This window comes from Balearica regulorum, chromosome 5 (genome assembly GCF_011004875.1).
Source record: "Balearica regulorum gibbericeps isolate bBalReg1 chromosome 5, bBalReg1.pri, whole genome shotgun sequence".
Taxonomy (NCBI): Eukaryota; Metazoa; Chordata; class Aves; order Gruiformes; family Gruidae; genus Balearica; species Balearica regulorum.
The window spans coordinates 27,350,213-27,369,342 of NC_046188.1; the positions used below are offsets into that span (position 1 = coordinate 27,350,213).

At 40.9% G+C, this 19,130-nt stretch overlaps 1 protein-coding gene across 2 annotated transcripts in view; it reads right to left on the reverse strand.

Moving 5' to 3' along the window:
- Positions 1 to 10,039, reverse strand: part of TTC6 (tetratricopeptide repeat domain 6) — a 63,177-nt gene extending 53,138 nt beyond the window's left edge. For both annotated transcript variants that reach the window (XM_075753951.1, XM_075753950.1), the window contains exons 1-4: positions 9,871 to 10,039; positions 8,346 to 9,503; positions 2,236 to 2,304; positions 1,301 to 1,384 (exon numbers count right to left, since the gene is read on the reverse strand). In XM_075753951.1, coding sequence (XP_075610066.1) covers positions 1,301 to 1,384; positions 2,236 to 2,304; positions 8,346 to 9,158 — 966 coding nt within the window. In that variant the 5' untranslated portion in view covers positions 9,159 to 9,503; positions 9,871 to 10,039. The remainder of the gene's footprint in view (positions 1 to 1,300; positions 1,385 to 2,235; positions 2,305 to 8,345; positions 9,504 to 9,870) is intronic.
- Between the last annotated feature and the right edge of the window lie 9,091 nt (positions 10,040 to 19,130).

Genomic DNA, 19,130 nt, shown 5'->3' on the forward strand with positions numbered 1-19,130 from the left:
AGAAAAATGCCTGCCAACTGGAACTGCTCAGACCAGCATCACCAGGTCACTTTGGGCTCTACTTCATGTCCACTGCAGCCCCATTGCAGAATGCAGTGCCAGGACTGAGGGAGTTTGTCATCTCCTCTTGTGACTCTCTCCCAGAGCTCCCCTGTTCCTTAGCTCTTTGGGGTAAGCCATGTGCATCTTTCGTTCTTGGCTATCCTAAAATTGATCAGGAAAGTTGGTTGCTAATGCTCTGGAATTCTAGGTGCCTGCCTCTATCCCTTTCTCCATGCAACGTGAAAAGATACAATCAGGGCCAAACTACAGTCAGTGGGAAGAGCTGAAGAAGCAGCTGAAGCAAGGTCCTTAGACATTGAGTCATTTTGACTAGACCTCTGCCTTATGATAACTAGACCTTGAAACAACATACTCAGGAATATGGGGCCATTAACAAGCACTCCACATGTGTGTCTCATCCTCTTCTCATTTTGGTCCCTTTATCCCCTTCTTTTCAACACCTGTGTCTGTCTTCCCATGTAGTTTATCCAACCTTGCATTCATCTCATTTATCTAAGTTTAGGCCAAGGCTTTCTGGTATCTCTGTGCGTAACACTGCCTCGTGGAAACATATCCCATTCTTGGTTGTCCTCTATAATGGTATAATCCATTGTAAAACATAATTAATAGCGTTAGTCTGTTTTACAATAAGCACATACAGTAACTTTAAGGCAAAGTAATCATTTACATCTAAGCTGCAGAAGGAACCAGGTTAGGGGTTTATTTTAGTATCTGGTTATAGCCTTCAAATACCAGAATGCTAGAAACTGACAACGTATGGGAAAAAGACATTATTTGGTCTTAGCAACAGATTTGTCCTCTATGATACCACCTCTATAAACTTGATAAGTGCTCTCTACTAAAAATCTAAGCTTTATAGAGTTGATATTCTAGTGACAGGTTTTGTCATGTGTGAAATAACACAAAACCAAAACGATATTGAGCATTAAGCCATTTTCCAGGAAGGCATCCACGTGTTAAATGTAGATTAGGATTCTATTTATACATTGTTTCATTTGTAATCTTCTTTCCAATCTCATAAAGAAAAGCCTAACCCAACATCTGACCGAATGAACCTTGATTTGTTTTTTCCTCTAACCTTAAGCTGCAAGACCAGTATGAAGACCTGTTTTATAGAAAATCTTTTAAAGGGCAGGTGGTAAGGAAGCAGCTTGCAGACCTCTGTATGCTCTAAAGCTTCAAAACCTTAAGCATGGGAAAACTAATACCATCTCACAATAGTACTAAACGTGCTTACCTGCTTATTATATGTTAACAGCTCATGTTTAGGCTGAGATTCATTTTCTGCTGCTTGAGACTCTTTCTGAACTACTGGTGTCTTCTGAGGGAAGGGGCGGGGGGGGAATCAATTTACGAGGTGAACATACAATAATTTTATAAAACACTATTGTGCTCCCTGACAGGTAATTCAGTACAATATTTATTATATGTTATTATTCTTTCATCATCCATGTATTTTATGAAGCACCTAGAACATTGTATCAATTTCATCTTAAGCCAAATATTTCCTCAATAGCTAACTAGATTTCCAAAAATAAATATAGTAATAGGCAAAGGACCTACAATGAGTAACACTAAATAATAGTATTTATAGAGATTTCTTATCAAAGATCTGGTCTGTTTCTTCTACAAATGGCACTTGCAAGAAGAAATTGCAAAATATAAGAAGAAACATACATCAGAAAATTATATTTCTGGTCCTTTTTATGATATTTATATTTTATGATCCTTTAAAGCAAATAAATCATTAATGCCTCTAAACATTAAGCAATTTCCCAAACATATCTAAGTTTAAATATTTAAATTTTAAAAACAGTTTGAATGAAAGGCATAGAATGATGGGCACTAATATATATGAATATAGATGAATGTCTTACGACTCCATTGCCCTAATTGGCATGCTACTTAATAAAAGCGAAATGCTTTATATCCAGCAGTTGGAGAATCAAACCCCGTAAGTAAAGGAATGAACAAGAGACGAAAGGGAAAGAGAGAAAAATAAAGGTATATTTGTGATTTATGAAGTACCAAAATGTTTTCAAGGACTATTTCATTTCCTTCCCAGTTTTATCAGTTTAAAATATGAACTACCTATCTTAACAACTCTGCAAGCAAATAGAAGCACTATTAACTTATTATATTTTAACATTCCTAGATAATGCAGAATGTTACCAGGCTTGCTTGGCGAAAACTTGGCAGAACTTGAGATTCAGTTTTTATTTCCTCATGTTCAGTTGATGCCTGTTGTATGAGCAAGAGAAGAAAACTAGTGTCAAAGAAGAATGCTAAAAAAATAATATTCATACTACCTTACAGAACAAAACATCAAAACAATATATATGCATAAACTAAAGTTTGGGTCTTCATTACACAAAATAGTTTGAAAGCAACAAGTACATTCAGAGACAAATGATCTTAGGCTCATTTTTTGCAAACATTTACACCCATCCTTAACCCTTTATTATAAATTAACTTCCACCTGGAACTGCTTATAGTAGAGAAGTTTAAAAGCTGAGTGCAATTTTCAGTTAATCATTTTCTCCACAGGAGAAAAGCTACTACAAGCTATTCTTTCTCAAAGGACCAGCACAACAAGTCCTCTTTTGGTTACGGTATATCTGTATGAAAAAAGAAGAAATAAAACACAGCAACAGCTCTCAAAACAGATGGTAGTTTTAAGTACAGGGTGCTTTCTAAGCACCTGGATAGCATACATGTACATAACTCAGCACACACATACTTTACCCTTTGTGCCACGCACTGGCTTGACGAATCAAGTTTTAAAGATAACAGTAACAAACAGAAGTATCACATCTAAACTACATTTCATTTTAGAATACAGTTCTTACAATTGCTACAGAAAATATTTCAGATCCACAAGCTGATGCAAGAATGCCTTAAAGCTATCAGTTGAATATGTGTTAGAAAGTCTGTCACGTCATGAAAAAATCCTTTGCTAGCACTGCAAATGTTCATTTGCTCTTTTAATGTAAGAATCTTCCACAGAGTACAATTTTTATTCCATTGAATGTATTGTCTACCTAGCAATCTAAAAATAATAATTTTTGTAATGCCTAGGATTTTTTGCATTTAACTTTAATACTATGCAAGAAGCATATTCCAAGCTGTAACATTTTTTCCTTGCATATTAGAAAATGAAAGGAAAAAAGGAGTCTTCAGGCCAAAGTGATAGATGCATATACTACCACAAAAATGTAAACTATAAAGCAATAAAAAGCTATGGCCTTGGAGAAGATTGTACACACTGGTGTTTTGCTTTTAACCAAAGCTTTAGTAATTTATCTACCTTTGACAGAAAAGACAGCTTAAGAAAAAAAAAAACAATTCATATTACATATTTTTTTCATCACCATGAGAGCAAGGAACTAAAATAGAGGAATGTAGTAACAACTCAGAACAAAATGAACAGATTCAGCATTATCTTCTCAAGCTATGCTGAACAACCTTCTTCCTCTTTGCAACACAGGCATATTTTCAAACATGGTGATTAGCATGGACTATTAATTATAACAATCCATCTTAGCTGACTGTAATTCTTTCCCCATACAATCTATTATCTAATTCATGGAATCAAAGAGAAATTTTCAGAAAGCCTTTCATTCAACCAGATTGGCTCAACTTACATTTTTAAACTCTTGCATAATATGTAAATTACAATTTTACATATTAATTTTCCTGTTCTGTCAAAACCAACAGAATTATATGAGCAAATATTGTCTCGATTTCATTTTAGACACCTGTACATGTTATGTGATTGATTTCCTTTGTTGGGTGCGGTGTTTTCTCTTTTGTCTACTCCCCACAGGAGAATCGCAGGCACAATGCTATTGTGTTATTTTAATAAAATTATGTGTACTGTCTATATATGTACTATTGGCTGTGTGTTTGCATTAACAAAAACAAGGCCAAAGAGGTGTGATCTAACTTTGGGAAATAAAAGTTTTGAGAACTGTGCCAACTCTTAATTCCTGTGGAAATCTGTTCTTGAGTGCTCTGCCCATTATTGAGGAAGCTGTTTCCTGCACTGATATTTTAACCTTGTGATGGAAACTTCCGCTGCACCTATAAAAAAAACAGTTTTATTAGCCATAGCCTACCTCCTGCAGGTGTAGAAAACTATTTAGGTACCTGAGCACCTTGATAGTGCATTAGAAACCATTTTAACATTTTCAGTCATCTTGGTACGTCTGTGGTATCTTTTGTAGCTGAAAAGACTCATTGTGAGTCCTGACATACAGAAAATCAAGTTTTCTTTGTTGTTTGGTTGGGGTTTTTTTTAATAATTGCCTCTAAATTTATCTTACTTAAATATTTTCATCTTACATTTCTTTGATTCCTCATTTGATAGCTACATGCTATTCAAATAAATTACTTTCCACTCTGTTTTGACAAGAAAAGTCTCTGCCACCAGTGCAGAAAAGCCCTGATAAATGACAAAACAAAGTCAATCTAGATTTGTGAACATACAAATATTTTAAAATATTATTTTAACATGGTGAATTTATACAAATTATTTATACACAAACATAGTTAATCACCTTGTACCCCTTTGACAAAGCCTGAAACTCTGGGAGATTACAAACTATCTGATTAAAACCAATTTGTTCTTATAACAGCAGTTTACTAATCTAATGAGGATTAGTTTCCCATTTTGTTAGACTTCAGGGTAAAAAGATAGTCCTTGCCCCATAAAGCCTGTAGCATTTTTAAGACAAGCTTAAATGATGTGGGCCTAATGATCATAAGGAACTGGAAATTGATAAAATGTAACAAACTGCACAACTGGATTTTTTTTTAATTATTACTTGCACCAGTAAATCTGAAGAAATAAACAGATTTCAGAAGTTCACACATGTAAACCCAACATCTCTCCCTAGGCAGTTTCTTGCCATTATGAAAATAAAACACCTTTTTTAAAAAATCTAAAGTAATATGAGTTAACTATTCCAGAAAAAAATTTTCACGTATCCAGGAATGGTAGTGTCCACCCCTGAAGACTGAGCAGCTTCCTTCAGCAAGTGGCAGGAAGTGCCATAGCCTTTGCCATGACTAACCTTATTGAGCCTAGTCAATAATGTGTGCTTCCTGAATTAATAATGTAATAGCAAACTCATAATAAAAAGCATCATGGTCTTGATTTAGCTACATTTTAATGGATGCTAAGACCATGAGAAGAACATTCCATAAGCCACCTGTAAGCAGAAAATGAGAAAACCAATAGGAAGAGCTACGATATTCCCACTTAAAGCGAACTGAATGAAATAAACTGAAGTCTCTTGTTCATTTCCATGACACTTAGAATACACCTTATAGTACCAAAAGGGGAAAAAATGAAATGTTTTCAATAAGCCTCTTAAAAATACTGTTTTATCAGAAAGCAATATATGATCTGTTGCGTAATTTTGATGTCAGCTGAAATATAAAAAACATATAGAGCAAATAATAAGTGAGATACTCTAAAGTTATGAGCAAATACTTGCTTGTATTTGCTTATGAATATAAAGCAAATGCAAGTTTCTTTCTGAATTTTAATGATAATTAGTCTCCATCAAACCACTTTTGAGAAAGTATTAATGCATTACAGAGAAAATCTTCTCAAGGCTCACTACTGAGAATAGCTGACAAGAGCTAGAGGTGTTTTTTAAAACTAAAGAATATTTTATGCTGTCTTCCTGCTAGTATGGTGCACTGTATAGTCCTTGTTTAATAGAAGCATTTAAATTTGATATTATTTTTCAAGAACAAAAATGTTTTTCATTTTGTTGCCACCCTCACAAGCTTATCTGAGGTACCAAAAAACTGATCTGCTGAAAACAATAACTAACTAAAGACGATGAGCTGCAGGTTCATCACCAAGAAAGCTGAACATCAAGCTGAATACCAAGAAAATGCATTTCTGAAATGAATATAAACACCCTCCTATGGATACTAAATCCAACATATATCTCAATAACTCAATATATTTCAGGGGTAGCAACAAGCCTCAAGACAACAAAATTACTCCAGGCATTGGAAATTATATTATTCTTATAATAAAAATTCTACTTTTTAACAGAAAATGTGGTAAGAATCATAACTCATAACCGATTTCCCTCAAAGGAAACAGAGCTAAGTAGTAATGTCCCACTGACCTGGCATTCCATTCCCCAGATAATGCTCTTTTTGATGCTGGGGGAAAAACAGCACTCAGCCCCGACGGCAAGATCATAAGCTATCAATGCTATTAATGCAAGATCAAGACTAAGACATGGAGAACAGATTTTTTTTTTTTTTTGTAAGAAAGGAAAAACACATTTAATTCTGAGAGCTTGTTTTCATTTTAGTACTTCTGTGCTTTTCTTAAGTATTTCTGTTTCATTTAAAAGAATACATTTCTTACTTCATTAGAGAAGGCAAGCCTTGAAGCTCAGTGTAAAGTAAATAAATCATGCATAACAATAATAAAGAATTGCTAGAGTCTTCATCTTATTTATAAGGTCACTTAAGTTCAAAAGACACCTGCTGCAAATGCCTTTGATTGAAAAAAAGTAAGCAGCAAGGGTGTCATTCATCCTCACTAATGTCCATATGTCCGTACCTAAAAAAACATTAAACAACAAACAATTGGACCAGAAAGTCATCACCAAGTTCAAATTTTCATTTTACTTTGCTCCTGACTGATGCAAGTTTTAGAAATATGGACTTAAACATCACAGTACTCCAGAAGCCAGATTTTCAAAGCTCAGAGCCCAGTAGCTCCCACTAGAAACAACAGAAAATCAGTTCGCTTCACTTCAAATTAAGAACATTAGGACTTTCTAGAGGTCAAACTTTTTAAAACTTACTTAGAACATAAGCCAAATTTATAAAAGAGTAAGAAAAAACACACAACACAGCACATGCTATTAATCACTTATTCTGGATAAGTTGAACAAGAAATGGTTTTCCAGATCCAGGATCTTCTTTAACCCTCTTCCCATCTGCCCAAAGTAGTTTTGTATCCAGGTGGCAAATTTCAACCAAAGAGAACTCTCCCAAACATTACTAAAACACAAGTCAAGCAATGAAGAGGGATCATCTTAATGCTGCCACATTGAGGAAAGTCTTCTCTGATTTCAACCCCAATTGAAATAGGCCAAAAAATATACACAGAGTGGGAGACACTGTGAATGCCTCAGCCACACAAACAGCTCTCAGAAGAGCAGAACAGAAGAAAATCAAATCAGAGGACATAAATCTAGTGGAAATGCAGTTTCAGACTGTTGCTGCTCGTGGACTTACACATTGAAATTAACTTAGTTCAGGATTCTTTTTTCTCCTAACTTTTGATTAAATACAAAAGACAGTCAATCTCACATAAGGGAAACATAAGGTACTACACTCACGATCTATGAGAGATACTCTATGATCATAAAAGGTAGCATTTTGATAGTTGCGGGAAACAACGTTCTTTATCATCTCCTAAAATGCAGGTTCATATGCTTATCACGAGTCTTCCATACTTCATTGGAGAGGCAGTTGAAAAGGAGCAGTTCACCCTCCACGGGTCTATTCATTCCATGGTATCCCTAACAAGTGCCAGCACGAATACCAAGTGTGATAGCGATTTTTGTGACATAAGCGTCAGCCCTCTCGGAACTAGAGCAAAACCGGCAGTCTGGCTAAGAGAGGACAAAGAGCCATCTGATAGTAAGTTACTAGTCTAGTTAACAAATGAATCAGCAACCCTCTGGTGAAAATCTACAGAAGTTTTTTGTAGCATAGACCTGTTGCCCAGTATTACTGATATCTCCTGCTGTAATTAATTGAAAGGACTCTCTTACAGCTGCTTATGCAATCTAACTGTGACAACAAAGAATTTGTCTTATCAAGACTTCACAAGCTAAACAATAACTAAAAGAAGCAATACTTCCAACAATATGCCAAATGTATTTAATGCACTTTTTCATCTTTCAGACTGGAATATGTCATCTTGAAAAAGGGAAAAGACAGTAAAAAAAAAAGATGCATTACACTATAAGCAGTATAATAAAAATAACACCCCAAAGAAGCTTACACTTTAATGTATTTTTGTGTTGGCTCATTTTCATTTTAAGGGACATAAAAAAACTGTCAGAAGAAACAGTGAAGAATATTCTATGATACATTAGTGTCTCTACCCATCTGTTTTGTCTGGCTTCTGTGTTGTAAAACATTGTAAGAGCTGGAAAAAAAATATACAGCTCTTATATAAGTAATATTTACCCAAGAGAAAAATATTGCTCTTGTTCTGGTTCACCTACTTCCATTTTTATGTTGTAGTTCTGGCCAAGAACACTCTCCAGGAGTTCTTTGATCGTCTGGTCTGAGGGAGATGGAGAAGTATACTGCAGGGAAGCAATTATTTCATCAATAGACCCTGCAACCACTTTCACAGGCAATGCTGGTGTGGAAGTAGGCTCTTCAGGTTTGCTCTGCTGGAAGTTCTTCTCGTATATTTTTGAAGCGTCTGGTCTAGTCACATCTCTTGCCTCTTCCAACTGTTCTCGAGCAGACCTCACACTTGGCTGCTTGCTTCCTTTTCTCAGCACTTTTCCCGATTCAACATCTAAATCTTGTTGCTTGGCTTTTGAAATCACTCTGCTTCTCGTCTTACAGTTTTCCCTGGTTATCTTTCCCTTTCTTGAAATGTTTTTACTTGTATCAGAATCTGTAGGGCTAAATTCATCACTAACTTTAATCAGAGTATCTATTTCTTCAGTTTTATCTCTCTTTAAATTCTGGGAATCCATCTGTAGCATGCGCACTCTATCCTTTACTTTACTAACAGCTTTTGTCTTTTCTAATGAGACAGGGGAGCTATTAACATGAAAATTAGACCTGCAATAACTTGGCTTCTGAGGTGGTACTGGGTGCTTGACCATTACAATTTTTTTAGTGGTACCTGCAAATGATGCTATTACTGGCAGTTTTACAACTGTACTTTCATAACTACAAGTGGCATTTTCTCCGTTAACTTTTTCAGAGCAACTTCTCTGATTTTTGTCAGCACTGTCTTCTTCCACAGATTTATTTCTTTGAGTCATCACCCTGAGATCAGGAGTTTGTTTTCTCATGTCTCTTACTTCAGAAGATATCCTTATTTTCTGTGAACTTCAGAACACCCAATGAATTAATTAGGAATATTTTTATTTATATTCATGACCAGCTTATGTGGACTCTTTGACCTCTGGAGAGGATAATGTTCTTAACCGATGCGATTGATCTGGTGTTAAATCTTCCAATAAGGGCTAAATGCTCACGTTTCTAGGAGCAGTAACTATTGCTTGTTTGATCTTCAGACTATCCCACTGAGATTCCCTGCATACAGTCTCATGTTCTTTAATCATATTCAGCTCTTCCACATAACTCAGTCCAAAGCACTTATGTTTTCTAAGCAATTTTCTCCTACTGTATGCAGCCTGTAAATTCAAACAGAAATCAGGTTTTGTATCTTATATACCAACACAGAACCCAAGCTTGCAAAGACTACTTCATTTTGCTAAGGGCTTGATTTTAACAAGACTGTTCAGAACATGTATAATTAAGCAACAGCAATGGTTATTAGCATTCCACGCAAGGAAACAACTGAGCCATTTCTCTTTTGGGGAGCATAAATTGGGAGTTGGACAGAAACTCCCAAGAGAGAAAAAACCGAGAAAGGATAAAGTTCAACGTTTTCTCGAAGTGACCACTCAAAGCTTTCCACCTACAAAAACCAGTGACCCCTCCAAGCCTCACTTCTCCCTCTCGAGAAGGTAAAGTGTCTCCCTCCCCTCAGAACAGTACCTCACAGCCTGACAGCCCCCAGCCGGGCCGCCGGCAGGAGACGCACTGCACAGGGCAGCGCCCCCGCTACCGGCCCTGCGCAGGAGGGCTGCTAGTCTCCCCCCGCACGGCTCTGGCAGCCTCGGGGACGACGACGAGCCGGACCCGCAGCCCCAGGAAGAGCCGCCGCTGCCGCCGCTCCCTCTTGAGGCGGCGGGCGGGGGAAAGGACGCGCTCCGTAACCAAGCAACGAGGCTCCCGCTGGGGGAGAGAGCGGGCAGCGCCGGCTGCCACCCCCAGCGAGCGCCCCCTGCCGGAGGGGAGGGCCCGGCCGGGGCCACGCCAGGCTGGGTCTGGCAGCGCGCTCCGCGCAGGCAGCAGCGCGCGGGCGCAGGGGACAGCCGTGATCTCGCCGTGGGAGGCGGGGCCGTGGAGTCTCTTACGTGTGGGGCTGAGGTGCGAGTTTACTCCCTTGAGTGAGCTTGTGTTTGAAGGTCTGCGAGTCTCAGCGTCATCCGGAGACGTCATTAGGAAGGTTCAAGCTGAACCACGAGTTTCTGAAGGCCACGGTGTGGGCGAGGTTTTTCGCATCATTGTAGCCTCGTTTCTCTTCTGTGTATGGCAAACCTTGTTCCCCTCTCATTCGTGGGCTCTTTAAAGTTGTGCCCTGAAAACCAAATGGCACTGCTGGAAATTTGTGTGCATGCACTGCAGCCGCTTCCCGAACGCAATTACAGATGCATTTTTTCCTGTCAAACCAATTTTCCTAATTGTTGAAGAGCCAGCTTGGATATGAAAGCCCAACTCAGCTGCATTTTTATGATCTTCAATACATTTTCTGTCACTGGGATTTAATTTACAATAGTAGGGATTGCCTGCAACAGGACAGACTCCATAAACTGGCCAGCTTAGCGATATTAACATCAGCAAAAAGTCTCACACCGATTCTCTGGGAGGAATCCTGACTCCGTGTCTTACAGTTTTACTAGCCTGTCCTTCAAAGAACGGAGGGATCAAGTATATTTGACAGCTGTCTGGTGAAAGTTAAATTTTAACAGTAGTTCTTTTCACAACATGAAGTGTGAAGTAAAAGTGGACCGAGAAAATGTGTGACCGTATCAGTGTCCAACAAATGCAGGGATGATAACATATGCCAAAAATCATCAAACTGCAGAAAAGAAATTTTTAAAATGAACATATAAATTAAAACAAAATGTGAAAAGTCAAAGTTAATCTATCAAGATGGTTATAACTGTGGCACAAACCTACAAGGTCACATTGACCAGGTTCCCGAGAGGGCTGGTCGTCCAGAGCGCGGGCAAAGCAACGCAGCTGAGAGCGGTAAGGGGGGGAGGGGGGGAAGTTTCCCACATATGATCTGAACTCAAAACACTGCAATTTCCATGAATCTCTGGGCTGCAACAATTTACAAAATTATGTTTGTAAGCCGCTCATGTCTGTTATGGTGGGTAAAAATAAACGTGGTTGGTTGGGGTTTTTTTCCTGCAGTTTGTGTCCCCAAATGTCCATGTGATAACAAGGAACTGTAGGGACTAACTGCATGCATTGGATTCAAATATGTCACTCACTTGAAAGGCTCCACTAATCTAACAGACGAATGTCTTCTATTACCCTCTCCTTTCTTTGTAGTTTTCAGCTACAGCTCTGTAGCTTTTTTTCCCCTAACAAACTGTACTCCTGGAGTTCAAGGTGGTAGCCAGTGTACTTCTTGAAAACAATACTTCTTACACTGGGCTAGATGGCCCACTTTTAGCTTGTTCCTGCAACTCAAAACTTGTTGAAGATGAGAAACTCATTAGCCAATCACATTACACCCCAATTAATAGCAGGTTTTCTTCTTCTGATAGCAAGATAACTGAGTAAAGCCCTGTAATACATCCTAGGAAGCCTATCTATTTGGCGTCTAGTTTGCTTCTCCCTCTCTCTAGCAAGAATCCCACAGTAGTTGGAGGAGCAGAAGGTGGAATATGAAGTAGTTGATCTGCGTTGAAGGATTCCCAGTAGCTGTCCAGGCCATTAGAGCAGTTCAGAACAGGAATGAAGTGTTCAATTGCCTCACTGAAGATGAATCCTATTAGCAGTTTAATGCAGTTGTAAACCTAGAGAACAGATCCATTTCAAACTAGTTAAACAGTAAGTAAAGCCTCAACAATTTCATTTACCTAGAACAGTTCCTCTCTGCAGGAGTCACAGTGGGGTGTGGAAGAAAAGACCTTGCATTTGAAGAGGTATTTGCATCAGGAAGTTCCAGTAAGAAGCCACTGAATGGCAAGAAGTATTTGCATCAAAAAAATCTTAGGAAGAAGGAAAAATCCTTAGACACGGGTTTCCTCTTTAGGTTAATCATTGTGGTAAAATGGAAAATGAGTATGCTGTGTTATTTTACTGTATCTGTTGTTTGTCAGTTCTGCTTGCAGCAGACCAGGGGCTGGCTCCTGGAGAAAGTACTATGGCTGCAAGAAAGGTTCCAGTCTCAGTTCATAAATGTTTCCTGTTTTACAGCATTTAGACTTATGCTACAGCATAAGCAAAGGGAGTAAGCACCCAAGGGTGATGTCAAGTTAAATCCCAAATGCTATTTTTTTCCCCTACTAAGCCACACACATTGCTTAGCCGTCATTCCAGGAGTAAGTGTTGCCAATATATCCTTTAGATCCTCAGTTTGAGCTCCAGAGATGACAGCTGCAGAGATTCTCGTCTCAGATACAAAGGAAAAAACATGGAAAGCTTTTTCCCCTTTCCCCAGGTATTATTAGCATGTGCCCCTCTCTTAATGATCACAGTGATGCCTCAAGCATAAAGGTGTTTTATTAAGTATTTAGTTAAACAGGTTACGCCCTATCTCTGTAGCTTGCAAAGTCCAAAATCTAATCAGTAGATTAATCCTTATACTTAGCAAATGGATCTAGATTTGGAAAACCTTGTGCAAGTTCAGTGCCTGGATACACATTATTATTTTTCTTAATTAGGCCTCACCCGATCACTGAGCTTTCTAATATCACATAAATTGTATCATCTAAGTTATTAGTCTACTAATGTTACAAGGAAATTTTGGGGCTTTTAAGAAAGAAAAGCGATCATTAAAAAAATTGTTTATTTGGTTCGCGAAGGTAAAAAATGCAGTTTCTTTTCTCCTAATTGGCTGAGTCCATGCCGTGTAGGAAGTCCCACCCCCAGTGCACATCATTGCCATGAGCCAAGTTCATGCTGGAAGAAGGCTGAGATGCACGGAGTGCCCCACAGGCTTTGGGAGGAAACTGGAGCACAGTCAGGAGGAGTTCATGGTGCTCTCCAATACTCACCTTCATCTAGGTAATCAGGAACCAGGACAGCGTGGTGCGTATGAAATACATACATCCAGCCTGGTGTAGACTCTCCAGCAATTGCCAGCGAGAGTCCTTGGAAAGCTGAATAGCAATTGCTTAAAGGAAAAAGGAAAGCAAGAGCATAACTACTTTGCTAGTTCTTCTGTGGCTTACATCTATTTTGTCGCCGGATGCTAAGCCTCACCTTGGTATCCTTTTCCAGCTGGCTGTGAAACTCTTTTCACGTGAAATAGTCCAAAGGCCCCCCAGCACTGCTGGGGGATGCTGCTCTCTCCTTTTTGGTGCGCTGCAGCGAAAGCACTAGTCTCGTCTGCCTCAAAGTGGCGGTACACTTACTCAAAACTATTCACCAATGCAATAGTCCTAGCAAGGATAACAGCATATTTACAAAAACAGTTTTGCTGTGGTGCCCATGTACCATTGTCTCATTTTGGAGACCAGGAGCTAGAACAAAGAGAGTTTGAATGACTTTCCAAAATCGCCTAGCAGAACCAGTGGCAGATTCATAACTGAGTCTGTGCTTCTGACTGCTAGTACATAGAAAATCAGAGGTATGTACCCTCAGGCTATAGGCTACCATTTGCTCTTGGCATCAACATCTTTGTTTTAATACTTCTGCTGGATATATATATAAAATGGCCATAAATACTCAGAGAAAATCAATTAATTATAAGGTAAAATACTGAACTGTGAATTATGGCCACTGGGAATGTAGCACACAAACATCTCTGACAGTTACACTGTGGAGACGGTAATCTGTAGCAGAAAAGTGGAATAAACGGGTGGGGAGAAATAATCTCTTAAATCAGAGAGTGTCAATATTGCAAAGCTTTTTGGTTAGTTGCAAGGGTTCGATCGAGCTGAGCTGAAGGAAATACTTTTTTTTTTTTTTCAGTGATCAATCCATATTGAATCCCTTGTGCAGTAAGCAGCCATAGAAAGGTTTTGTGGAATTAGTATTATAAATCACACATTCAATCCCTTTGCGAGTGTTGAAAGCATTGCCTTCTTCTAATCACTATATCCTATCTTTGATCCATAACAAATATGCACACCCAGGTCTACTAATCTCCATTATGACTGTGAGATATCTGTATTTGCCAGTACTATGCCAGCAGAAATAGTTAAAATTTTTCTTCCTCCTGTGATTTTGGACTTTGCTCTTTTTTTTTTTTCCCCTCCTGATTGAAACACAGTATTTAAATAATGGTATTTCCTTTATAATTCAAAATAAAAATAAAAATAAATAAAATGTTGGAAACAAGATGAAGCCCTTTTATTTAAAACCATCTTTATAATGAGAAAATCATTACAATGAGAAAATAATTTGGCTATTTTGAATGATTATGAATGCCAGATTTATTTTTTTTAGTATCACATGACTGTAGTATTTTCAGATATGTGCCATTTTATTATATAGCTCAAGAGAAATTACATGAGTTACTTCTAGAAGCCCATCACACATAGCCTTTATTATAGGCACAAGGTCAGAGACACTCCTGGCTTTGAAGAAGGCTGTAAGCAATAAACGGAGAAATTACAGCTAAACACCTGCCAAAGTCTTTGCTGGGCTCAGCCCTTTACTTGCTTTAGTTTTAAAATTTGATCATATTATCTCTGCTCTCCGTTGTCTTTCAGTTAATACAGCAGATTTTCCAGTTGGCTATACCGGTCTAACTCTTCTGTTCTCTTAGGACAACAGCTTGACTGTGGATATATAGATGTAGATATATATGTGTGTGTTTGTAGATCTCATAGGTTTCACGGCTGAAGACTCAGTGTTGGGGGACATAGAAATCCCATTTAATCACAAGAAAAATCTTCACATCTAATCAATTTCTTCAGCACAAGGAAATGCCCTGCAAAGGGTGAGAAGAGGTGTTTGCAGAGGCCAGAGTTCCAGCTATCTCTAAGGTTAATGCTAAAAAAGATTTAAAGGACTTCTGGCACAGGATGGGTGCTGATCCTTGATATTGATCCTGAAAAGAGGAAAAGGATTGTTTGTTCAATGGGTAATAGGAAAGCCACCTGATCCAGCTATGAAATTGTTGGCATGGAAGAGAGGATCTCTCTCTTTCGGAGGAACTGAAGGAAAGGTCAGGTGTTGGATTCCCTGCCAATCATCCCACATTAAGTCACTACCTAAAAGGAGTAAACCTGAAACCGCATGCACTGCAGAAATACTTTTGCAGCTGCCTTGTTGGCTGGGGAGGGGTGGAGGAGGAATGAATTAAATCTGATTTTTTCTTGTCTCACCAGTAGTTACACAGAGAACTGAGCAAACGTGACAACAGAAGGGAAGGCACATGGTGAGCTAAGTGACCTTCCTGATGTCATTCCCTTAAATCTGCTCAGCAGGGAGATTCAACCTTGAAATGCTTGAAGCAGCAGCAGAAGCTTAGGCCAACTGCTGGGAGGACCAACCACTCTCCAAAATACTGAACAGCTGCTGCCCCTGAGGAGTCCTAAAACGTTACCAAATCCAGACCTTCCTCTACTTTCCCATGGACGCTAGTTGACTATCCTATTTTATGGGTCTTGCTTATGTTTTTAGGGTGTTACCAGTTGATATTCACATTTCTCAGATTTCAATGTAAAACTACTGAATGTGCCTCCAGGCATCCTTTTCCAGGGCAAACATCTTTTTTGCTGTACACAGGTTAATGTATGTCCCCGATGGAGTAAATGGCCAAAGTGTTTCTTTATATGTGTGATCATGCTACCACACATCCCACAATTGCTGGGTGTCCATGTTAATACAGCTCAAGAAAATGTGTAGTTAATTCAGCCTGAATTAATTTATGCTCTAGGAACTGCAAGCTGGATAAAGCTGTGGAACTGCTCCCTGGGGAGGAGTTTAAATAAGCCAGCCTTGATTTTGTACATTTGATTCTTCAAAGTTGAAGCGAGCCGAGAAAGCCATTTATGATAGATACTGGTCTCTCCCAATGCTTTTCTGTAAGACTACTGTGGAGACAGAGACAGGGAAATGCTTAATTCTTTGCAGGTAAAGGAGAATGGAGCAAACATGAAAATATGGTGCTATGCAGTGAAAGAAGGGTAGCATTCCTCCACTCTCCATCCTTCAAAATCCAAATTACCAAACCAAGTCCACCTTCTGCATGGGAAGGTCAGTTTGCAGAAGAACTGGAGTATGTGACAAGCAGTTCATCAGCTTTGCATCTCTTGTCCAATATGGTGATATTCGGTTTACATCAGTAAAACAAATGTTCTCACAGAGAACTCACTGCAGGTTTTGGAGAAGCAAGACTCATGGAGAGTGGAAATACCTTTTGTTCAACCAGCAGATATTGTTGGGGGAGGAGGGGGGAAGCAGATTTTGGTCCACGAAGTCACTTGGGCAACTTTAACAAAGAAATAGTTCTAGGATTCGTGCAAAAGGGTCTCTCCTACCAAGCTTTGTTTCTTATATCGGTTTATATAGATTAACTGCACTCACTGTCTCAGTTTGCTTTCTTGCTTCCTTATACATGCATTGCAAAAAATCTGTATATGTCCTGAAATACCATTTTTGCAATTTGGGTGAGATTCTGCAAAGTGGGTGCCATCGGTGTATATGTGTTTATCTCTGTGCATAATCAAATTCTCATCTCCTCTGATACTGTTTCTTCCATGCCATATTACTGCAGTTACTTTAAAACAAAAGAAACTACACAAAAGCTTCAAAAATATATTAAGTAATTGCATAAGAATTAGCACACTGATTGAAATAAACAACAGAAGCATTTCCATTTACGTTGCAGTAAATTGTAACATCAATAAAACATCTGATAATTGAAATAAGTACCTACATGGCTGGTCTTGACTCAAATGAGAAATATCAAGTGCATTTTATTTTTTTACATAAAGTAAGTAAAACACACTTAGCCAACCACGCACTGCAATGTGGGCATCCTGCCAACTGGGGTTCTGCAAACAGCATACACACATCTAGCCCAAGTAGCAAAAAATAAAGTGATTGTATGAAATGGGTTGTGATTTACCTAGTTAAGAACTATTTGGTTACAGTAAAGAAAAAATAATCAAGAAAACAGATACTTCTTTACTCTCATCTTTTCAATCATTGGATATTAACTGATTTGTAATTTTTCATTTATTTTATTTGTACTTCTTTCTCCTTTAACTGATCTGATACATGGGTATTGTCGGAGGAGAGATATTTTTTTATGTCGGGAGTGTCGCTCAAATCACTACATGTTGAATGAGGTCTAGAAATATGAAATGTAATTAATTGCAATGAAATTTAAGAAATAAAATGAAATGAAATAAAATAAAATAATATCCGTCAACGGAAAGTCGCTACTGCAACGAGTCACAAAATGCCTCCGGGGCCTTGCACAGCGCCCATGGAAGGCGCACCCTGAGTGTGAGCCGTGAGAGCCCGGCAGGCCCGGCACCCCCCAGGAGTGCTCCCGGTGCCCCGGGGGCGCGGCCCCGGCAGGACTGGGCCTCCGGCGGGGACGCCCGCCGCTGCGGTCCCGCCGGCAGCAGGGCGGCACCTACCCGGGGTCCCGGCCGCTCCGGAGCCCGCTGCGCCCGGCGGGGGAAGCTGAAAGGGAGGAAAACCAGCGGCCGAGAAAGCAGGCAGCGGGGAGGCAGGGCCCGGGGGGTGAGGGATGCGCCTCCCCCGGCCCTCCCTGCCGGGGACGGGACAGCGGGAGAGCACGTCTAGTCCGCCCAGGAGGATACAGACCTTGGGTGCAGAAAGAAAAGGGGATGCTCCCCTCCTACCTCTGGTTGGTGGAGGAAGGGGGTCGCTTGGCTGTGGTGGTCGTAGATAGAAAACTTCACGCAGAAGAGGCTCCGAAGCAAGCGTCGACCCCATGCAGTGCCCTCACCTGCCCAGGCGCCGCTCCTGAGCGAGAGGAAGGGAAACGCCGCCTTATCGCATCGCACCGGCTCGTGAAGTCCGGGGGGCGCGGGAGCCATCGCCCCGCCGAGGGGTGCTCCGGGCAGCGGCGGGGAACCCCCGCCGGCTCTTCTCATTGAGGGCTCAGCGGCAGGAGCACAGAGCCGGGGCGGCTCTGCCTGTGTGAGCGAGGGTAACAAGCCCCCCCGACTCCGCCGCCGTCTTGATGGGCTCCCTCTGGAGCGAGGGGCGCTTTCGGCAGTCACCGACACCTGCTCCCGGAGCGCCCCGGGTCCTCCCGGGCTCCCACCCTGTCCAAAGGACCCGGCTCTGGGCAGCGGAACGTCCCCACCCGATTACTGTTTGCCCGCGTGGGTGGGGGAGGATTCCGGGTTGGAAACAGATGGGAAGAGGCATTTCCCATCGTCGGGAGGGGAGGATGAGTAAGGACGGGGAGAGGGTGGGAGAAGCTAAAGGGTCCCACGGTGTTTGAGGCCACCCGCTGCGCAGCTCCCCTCCTCGTGTTGGGCCCACCGGGAAAGCCAGGTACCAGCGACCCTCTGCAGGAGACAGACCCGGGAAAAAGAAAAGGCGGCTGTACAGTGAGGAGCAGGGAAGGCATCCTGATGGGACACAGCCTCCCAGCTCCTTCCCGATCTGTCCCCCACAAGCACTGCCGAGAGATTCCCGGACAGGAGACGATGGCATTTGGGTAAAATCAAATAGGATCCTGCAAGTTAAATCGAAAGGGTGCCCGGCAGGCGCTGCCCCTGCCAGAGGAAAAGTAGCTCTCACGCTGGACCGAACTAAAATAGCGCTCCAAAGTTAAAATTAAAGCCCCCGCCCTACGGCCGCCCGCCCCACGCGTGGGGCAGTACCTGCGGGCGGTGCTACCGAGTAGCGCTGGGCAACGGATGCCGACGGGCTCCCGGGCCGTGGCGGTTCCCCGCTCTGTTCCCCGCCACGCGGCGGGAGGCCCCTTCCCACCGACGAGGCCCCTCGGCCCGGCCTGACAGCCGGGACCCGCAGCCATGCGCTTCCCAAAAAGCGGCCGCTTGCTGAGC